We start from the raw sequence: 9,205 nt of genomic DNA, 5'->3' as shown, positions 1-9,205 counted from the left end.
TACCGTGTGTTTTTAGAAGGTACATTTCTCCTCATGTCATTAAAACCCCCACATTACAATACAGTACTGAAGACATCACCTCAGCATCTTCATTAGTGGCTATGGAACTGACCATATAGGCTATTTGTGTGAGTGTGTGTATGAGTGTGTGTGAGTTTGAGTGTTTGTCCATGTGTGTGTGTGTGTGTGTCTGCAGCCTTTAGTCTTGTTCTTAGTTGCTGCATTGCTAAACCCTCACAGGTTACAGTGGATTTATTCCCTTTAACTATGGCGTTGGCTAACCATGTACAGAATTATAATGAAATTACACCACAGTGTACATCTGTATGAAACTCATTTGTATGCAGCAACGTGCAGCATTTGTCTGAGAGCAGGCCAACCTAACCCAAACTTAAGTGTTATCGATTCCTTTGTGTTTTAGCTATTCCTGTTGCATTATAAAAACAAAAAGCAAAGAGTCAGCCTGGTTGGAGTTTGCACGTTTGCATAAAACGCCACAAATTGAGCTGATTTTTATTTAAGCATTGATTGGCTGCGCTATGGGCATTAATGGATAGGCTCTAATAGTACTGCCTTACAAAGATAAAGAGCCACACGGACAGTTAGGATAATTTACACGCCACTTACAGCACTAGTATACAAATAAATCTGTGGAAACTCCACCACTGTTGCTTTTGCGAAGATGACAAACACAAGCACAAATGCCATTATCATCGATCGCAGGGCTTTTATTACAAACTTCCTGAAGGAAACAGTTTTTTTTTTCATCTCAAGCGAAAGGGAATAAATTAACATGCAAAATAGATAGGATTTGTTTTGGCCTGAAAGTCAATCTTGCAGCATCAAGACAGGGCATTTTTCTCCCCAAACGACTCCATGCTGCCTGCAGTGAACAATGATCCGCAGGATGACGGAGTGAGTCTTAAAGAGGGGCTGGAGTCAAGCAGAGGCCTCTCAATGACACCCTCAAGGTTGGGAGCTCAATGCTGTTTTAATGTGAAACTGGGGCTTTTCCACTCGATAATCATCCTGCTGTAGGTTTCAGATACATGACAGGTAACCAAAGGAAGAGAGTTCGTGACCCTGAAGAAACTATGACTAATGCTGTAGTGATGATCATGTGTTTATTGTGATGAAGGCCTCCATTGTAGTTTTATTGTGGTTTCAGTTAATATATATGACGCAGATAGTTGTGCCAACTAGACTCTTTACTGTTTGTTAGCTTATCTGAAGTCCAAAGCTCGGGTCAGTGTCAGCGGATAGCATAGAGCGGAGAGCTGAGCCTTGGAGTAACACACGCACGCACGCACGCACGCACGCACACACACACACACACACACACACACACCAGTAAATGAGTCTTTCTGATATTAGTGGGAAGCGTTTCAGGAGCAGTGGGATTTCTGCTTACTTGTTGAGATCTCAGCTTCGCTGTGTGTGTGTGTGTTGGTGGAGGTGGGGTTGTGCAACATAAAGAGAAGATGGAGGAAGAAAAGTGTGTGTGTTGGGGGGGTTAGAGGGTTGCGTTAAGAGCTGACCAAAGCAACGACATGGTATTCCTTTTACAGGAGAGAGAAAGGAGAGGAGAGGTAAAAGAAGAGAAAGGCAGTGTGCAAGACAATGGTGAGGGAAAGATGAAGAGAGGAGTGATTAGAGTGGTTAGGGGGAGAGATGGAGGAGAGATCTCTGGAGGAATTGTTTAAGAGGCGTGCGCGCACGCGCACACACACACACACACACACACACAGACACACAGGTGCTAGGTAACAAACATGCATTAAAGACAATAGAAAATACTCACTCAGGTGTCTCAGTGAATACATTCACACGCACATTAACATCCTTGTTCTGACTCTTACCCTGGTTTTGATTATATTCAGGATATCATATTACACTGTATATACATTATCATAACACTAACAGTTTATAATCAGCTGTCTGCAGATGTGTCTTGATTCCTTGGTGTCTCATTTCTGTACCAACTGAATTACTTCAACAGTTGTAACTACAAATGTGCTTTCTCAGGTAAATGTGAGAATGTGAACACCTAGGCGACAAGTGATAAAACATTATCATCTCCTAATTAAATATCTATTTGAACATATGCAGAGACAGTATGTTTACTGTTCGACGTGGGGCGGAGAAAGTTGCATCCAAAGATGCCAAGTGCCTTGTTTACATATGTTTTCATAGGTATGGTATAAGTATTGATCTTACTCCAAACCAACAAGATACTGTGAAATACTTAATATTCAATATGTTCATTTTTTGCATTAAAAAGTTTATAATTAACAGTGTTTAGGGTGAATATAACATTGATGGTATGTCGACAATTTACAAGGCCCGTCACACCTTCACATGTGTTTTCACTTGTGACTGATTAGGGCTCTGCTCAGGTTGAGTTGGACGGAGCTCTGGTGGGATCTATGTGAGGACAACAAACCACATGAACCAGTAAGAATGATACAGTATGTTGTCTCGCCATAGCAAGTGCAACAAAGCCAACAGAGTGTGAGGGAAGAAGTCAATCAAAGAGTAGAGGTCTAATTAGGCACAATAAGTGAGACCACAGGTGTACAAGGCCCTTAACTACTTACATGATGATGTGCCATAATTCAAAGTTTGGATGGCTATAGCTCTAGTGGTTATATAGGCCGGCCATTAATAGCCTTTTAACACAGTAGACATTTTGACTCGTCATAGAAGGAAAAATGTCTGCTGTGAAAAAGGCCCATAGCTGTTATCTTCTTCTCCATGAGACACTGACCCCCTCCCAAAATACAAAACAGAACGCTTCCCAAAAAATACGGCTTTTGGTGGGAATCATATTCTATTTTGTTTTTTCTCATTAAATTAAATTAAATATGGTGTATAAACCCTTTCTAATGTGCTTCTGGTTGAAATTAAGCAATGCTTAGGAACACTTAAAGAATTGCTAGTAAGTAAAGAGCCACACTGATAGAAATATAGTGCAGTGAAAGTATAAAGTTGCAGAAAATAGAAGCACTCAAGCAAAGTACTGGAACGTGAAAACTGAAGTTACTGCTCAAGTAAACGTAGTTTATTACTTTTCACCTCTGAAAAATGCATAAATATTCAGAACGGCTGAACAACATTGGGGGTGTGTGTGTCTGCGGTTTAGAGATGGAGGGAGCTGCAGTGTCAAAAGCGAAAAGCTCAGAGGAAAATTGAAGCCCCATAATGGAAGCATAATGGGCTTAGTGTCAGAGTCTTGCAGACGAGCCGGGGGGGAAGCACGACTGCCGTCACCCTCTCTTACCTCAAGCCAGTATAACGGGGTTTAAGAAGCAACGAGGAGACAACACCGGGCCCCAAACAGGCTTTAGAGATACACCAACAGCCTAATGGCTGGATGTGGATGGAATTCATAACAATGAGATGGTCACTGGTTGTCTCTTTGTGGGATTGTAGCGCATCACGTCTCAGACTCAGGTTGAATACTCAAAAGGTTTGCTCTCAACTCATGCAGGGTTCCTAGTCAAAATTCATGAGGGGAGATGCAAAAGATTTAATTGAGGAAGGCTCCATAGCTGGAGTTTACAAAAGTGAATGATGATACTTTTGATATAAAAAAAAAAATATATAGTGTGATTATATATTATGTGATTTGTGACGGAGGGAATTGTGACGGAGGGAAGAGCAGGACATGGGTACAGCTATAGACATCATCTGGAGAGATTTTAATTCACCTCATGTATTGCACAGCTCACTTCACTACAAGTACTGTACAACAGCTGTCAAGACAAAGATTGAATTAGTAGCGGTGCCCCTGGTGATGACTACCAATGCCGTGTAGACCATCTACTGCTGTCATAGATCTGTGAGTGACTGACAGGCTGCAACCAGACATGTTGAGACGGTTATCTAACGCCTTGTGTCAAAGCAGATTTCCAACGTTTTAAGTAAAACGTTGGGGGATGAGGGCCGGCGTGGAGCAAAGGCAGTGTGTGTTAGACAGTAAAGGATTAAGCTTTGTCCTCACTGTTGTGTACAAAATGTGCATTTGCATCTTCGTGGAGCTGTCGTTAAGAACCAGGATCCAGATTTAGTGTATTCTCATCTGGTTTAGTGTTTGTGTGTGTGTGAGCCGAGGCGGAGAGAATGTGCTGATCAGAGGGGCTTGAGGACAAGCAAAGCAGATTTGGACTCAGACCATGAGTTGGTTATTTTTGGAGAACATCCAGCTCTCTCCTTTATGACATAACAGTACAGAGGCAGGTTTTAGAGAGCAGTGCTGTATGTACACTATGTTGAAGATGATTCACAAACACTTAATTTTAAATATCAGAACAATATTGTATGTTGTATGTGTGTATGCATTTACCTATATACAATACTGTACATTTATGCATATGTATACAAGAACATGTACGCAGGTACAGTATGTACAGTATATTTAATTTTTACTATCTAATTTTCCATTATACTTTTTAGTTGCGTATCATGTTTTTAATGTGAAGGAGGATTAGTTGGTGCTAGTCCATCATTTCAACACTGTATTGGTGGAGCCCATTATCGGTGCGTATTTGTATGGTAGGATAAACCATATGAAATCAGTCTTCTTCTGCTGATATATTTTGCCATGTTTAATAGATTTCCCCGATGTGCTTTTGATCATTAAGCCATCAGTGTTGGTAGGGATGTCCTGTTGGGATCCTATAAAGGTTTTCCTCTATTTTCATACATTAAGTGTCTTTTCCTTGCCTGCTTAGCAGTAGGTGGTTCACATGACTCAACAGACTTCTTGTAAAGCACACTAACACACAGTTTAATTTGGTAAAGCTTATCATAAATAATCAGTATTTTTAAACTGTATTTACTGTAATAGTCAATAAATTAATACTTAATATTGATCTTTGAGTTGTATCGAGAATTGCCCATCATTTGACTCAGTTAATTTAATCTGTGTTTAATGTATGTTAGCCTCAGGTTTATGTGGTGGTCACTGTGGTGAGATGTGGTGAGATCACTGCAGCACTACATACATACATATAGACTGAGGTAAAACAGTGAATGTTACAGTATGATATGACTGATGGCTAAAGTCAATAACATATCTGAGCAGAGATCACAAAGTCAGAGGAAGCAGATTTGTTGAAGACTTTAATGATGATATATGTCAGATGATTAGAGCATTCCTTTGAACGTAACTCAACTGAATCATAAACAAACCTGCAATAATGTAAACTGTGGAGGGTTGACCCAGAGTAAAAGGCCTGGCTGGTTGTCAGGCCTGGGCAGTAGGAGTGGGCGATATGCAGAAAATCTTCTTTTGCGATGTACCATACATCATTTTATATCGCGATAACAATAAATATTGTGATATCATGAATTTGCTGGAATTTTATACCGTTTATGGATAAAATAAGTGGATGGGAATGTCTTGTTTTTGGTTACTCCAGTGACTTAAATACCTGACAAAACCAGATACGTCATCACATAGATGCACAGATCCTGTCATTCTAATATTGCCCATAAGCAGTCCTGCTCATTGATTTGCAATATTGTCTGCAAAGGTCTTATACAACAAGAGATAATTAAAGGTATAGCTACCTTAGAATAGCAAAGTCTCTACCAGCTGACAGAGCTCTATTGTCTCACAGTACTCATCATATCACCCACCCCTACTGGGCACATACAGTAATATACATGCAGTGTATTTCATTTCATGTGTCTTATCAAATGGGAGGGGTAATGTTTAAACCCTTAGTTCCAAGAAGCCAAGACAATGAAATCAAACTCACCACAAGCATTTGGAAACATAATCAAATAAAACATCTGCAATCCTGGTCTACTAACCATTGGGGTTGAACAGAGTCTCTTCAGGGATGACAGGGGGATGATGGGAAGTCCGGGGTGAATGAGTGGAGCGGGGATGAGACTGGGACAGTGGTGGTGGGCAGATACAGGTGATCTAGCCTTTCGGAGCAGTGTACTGGCGCAGGAGAGAGGAGATGGCGCTGGATTCAGTGACCTCCTCAGGGAGAGAGCCCTCCATGTCTTTGATGGACGGGTCGGCTCCAGCGTTCAGCAGAAGCTCCACGATGTCGGCAAACTCGCATGCAGATGCTATGAAAAGAAGAGACAAAAATAAAGGACAAGTAAGAAGGAGTTAGAGGAATAACAGGGAGAAGAGAAATAAGGAGAGAGAGAGATTAAAACAGTTACTTGACAAAGGGCAGACATTTAACTTTTTAAGCCATGTTTTTGGTGTGGCTCTGCGGACGGCACTGTCCACCACGTTGGTCCAAACGGAAATATCTCAACTATATGATGGAGCTCTTTTCAGACTCTTATAATAGTGTGTACCAGGTTTGCATAAATTTGCCTCCTTCTTTCCTTTACATATTGTAGTACAGTAAATACAGTGCTGCAGTTAATGAAAAGCCCATTTGCATGTCCAGTACTGACACTGGCCCGGACCCATGGTTCCCTCAAACACTTCATTTCTGCCCCACTGGCAATTTGTGCCCTGCTTAAAAGGGTCTTCTCTCTCTGGGGGCGGGGCTTGCACTTTCTTAACCCAGTTAGCGGGTCCCTGCTTTCCCGATGCACCTTTCGCCCCTCTGGCACCTCCCACCCCCCCTATCCTCTCTCCTTCTGAGTGCTCTCCTCTGTCGGTGTCACTCGCTCACTCCTTTTAAAGAGCAGGCTCTGTGCTGCGCCATGATCGCTGATGTCAGCAGCCGTAGTGATTGACAGCCGGGCCTTTTAACCTCCAGCCCAGGGGTGGCTGGCGGGAGTGTGTGTGTGTATGCATGAGATATGATGATACATCGGAATCCATGCGAGGGTGTGTGCGCGCATGTTTGAGTTGTGTCTATTAATAGTACGACGTGTGGAAGAGTCAAACCCTACAAAAATCACTTATCTTTCAGACAAATCAGGCTAACAAAGCTTGGCTTATTTTTCCAGCCACGCTTGCAGTCCTCCTCTTGTTGATCTAAACAGTGTTTTACTTAGCCAGCGGTGTGTGTGTGTGTGTGTGTGTGTGTGTGTGTGTGTGTGGCAGCGGGTGTCTCGCCTGGGCCTTGAGCTGTAAAAAGTGCCTGGCCCTCAGGGGAGCCATAGAGGAGGAGAACAATTTATGGTGAGCAGTAAACCCTCAATTAATCACTTGCCAGCCACTGTGGCCCTGTGCAAAGAGAGGTGGGAATGAATTTTCATTCTCTGCTATTTGTCTCTTGGAGTTCATCGCTTATGTTTATTAGTCATCTTTTTATGCCCCATCCTCGGGGCTTCCTCTGCTGCGTGTGTGTGTGAGTGTGGGTCTCTGGTGGGTGATGCAACATACCCACTCCAATGCCACCAAGCTGGGAGACAGATGGTACAGCTATACAAGCACATACATACACCACATACATACATGAAAACACACACACACACACACACACACACAGAAGCTCAAAGGACAGGGGAACCGCCCCTCAGGGACACGTGTTTTGGGGCATGAGAGGGTCAGGGGAGTCTAAGGACCACTGCTGATTTCCTCTGGGAGGCCGGGCGATTATTACACACACACACACACACACACACACACGTAGAACAGACAGGCATCCACTTGTGCACACATGCATACCAAAGGACACAAAAACACACACACTCATGCAACCACAGGATACAACAGAGAGAAACTGGGTTAAAACCAGGTGTAGAAAGTAAAGAGGGGGAATGGAAGAGAGAGTGGGAGGAGGAGGAGGGACAAATGACAAATTTGGGACAAATGTGGGCGAAGAGTGTGTATAAAAAAAACAAGCCGAAAATAAATTCTGTTTTTTTGAAAGTGAGTGTATAACATTTTGGACTGTAAAAATGAATAAGAGAGGCCTCCTTACCATAATGTAGCGCTGTCTGTCCTTCATTGTCCTGTAAAAGACAATAACAAGTCTTTAACTCAACAGGCCTGTGACTGGGGAAGAATAAAATATTCTGGAGAGTGCAAAATCTAATAGTATCAGGAATAAAACATATATATATCTCCAGCATTTGTTGTCAGAGAAATTGCAAATTACTTTGATCATACTTCCAAGAGCCAACAGGAAAACCTTCAGCTGCTAGAATACCAATTACCTCCGACGTGTGAGCTGTGGACAAAGGGTGCCATGTTTTCATTGTACCAAAGGGGGGATCATGAGAAGATGAGATATTGATTTGAGCAACACGTGACCTGCAAATCAAACCTTCCAACTTGCAGTTGAGTTCCAGCTCTGATCAACCTCAAACAACAAGCTAATAAAACTCAACATATCGCAGTGAGGATGACTCCACCACATCTGAACACCCAACACCCAACCAGTGTCAGCGCCGACATGCAACTCAACCCGTGTCAGCTAAACCCGACACTTGTTGTGGTAAGAGCTGAAACTAGATGGTCTCAGTCTTAGAGAGTCTAAAAGAATAAGGCTGGTGTTACTCCACATGTTCTTGTTGTCAACTCATCCCAGGAAAAAGAAACCAACAGCGCTGTTTCAGCAGAACGGGAAGAATATCTCTTCATAATCTTGAGTCAGTTCATTCTGCTTTCCATGAGAGTTGTCGACGGTAAGAAAAAAAATACTAGATATTTCCAGCCTTTTCCTTTAAATGAATGAATTATGTGGCTAACGAGGCTATGTGACCCTGACACACAACAGCTCAGGGACAATAGAGTGAAGACGTGCACATGTGTGTGTGAGTGTATGTGCACGTGCGCGTTTCTTTTGAACCATAAAAATCATACTTGGGGTCAAGGGTCAATGCTAGAGATATAATTCTTATCAGAACTGTTGGATTGGGGACAGGGACAGGGAAATGTGCGTGTGTGTGTGTGTGTGTGTGTGTGTGTGTGTGTGTGTGTGTCTGTGTCTGTACAAGACACAATATATGACAGGCATCATCAACAGGAGATTCACTTCTTAATCACTGCTCAAGCCTGCCTTTGCACCTCATAATGATGATAAATGGTCAAACTGTTGCCTCCACTCTAAGAACAAGAGCAGCTGCTCAGCCAAGTACAATGGCTTCAGATATTCAGAGGCAGATTAAAAGCCAGCAGGCGCAGTGACATTTGCTTCCATGCTATGAAATGTCACTGCAGTGGAAATACTTTCAAATTACTGAAACTATTATGGTGAAATTAATCATTAGTCTTTTTCACCTTTGCCCTTATAAGAGCAGATCCTCTTTTGCACCTTCCTGTTGTGGT

At 42.4% G+C, this 9,205-nt stretch overlaps 1 protein-coding gene across 1 annotated transcript in view; it reads right to left on the bottom strand.

The window, feature by feature from the left end:
- Positions 1-5,107: 5,107 nt before the first annotated feature.
- acbd6 (acyl-CoA binding domain containing 6) overlaps positions 5,108-9,205 on the bottom strand; it is a 29,638-nt gene continuing 25,540 nt past the window's right edge. The window contains exons 7-8 of the mRNA XM_023401915.2: positions 7,857-7,887; positions 5,108-6,090 (exon numbers count right to left, since the gene is read on the bottom strand). Coding sequence (XP_023257683.1) covers positions 5,936-6,090; positions 7,857-7,887 — 186 coding nt within the window. The 3' untranslated portion in view covers positions 5,108-5,935. The remainder of the gene's footprint in view (positions 6,091-7,856; positions 7,888-9,205) is intronic.

The sequence above is a fragment of the Seriola lalandi genome, unplaced genomic scaffold, assembly GCF_002814215.2.
Source record: "Seriola lalandi dorsalis isolate HSWRI2012SDOR001 ecotype SW California unplaced genomic scaffold, Sedor1 jcf7180002053835, whole genome shotgun sequence".
NCBI classification, from domain to species: domain Eukaryota; kingdom Metazoa; phylum Chordata; class Actinopteri; order Carangiformes; family Carangidae; genus Seriola; species Seriola lalandi.
The sequence above is the reverse complement of the archived record's forward strand: the minus strand, read 5'-3'. Positions and strand labels throughout refer to the sequence as shown.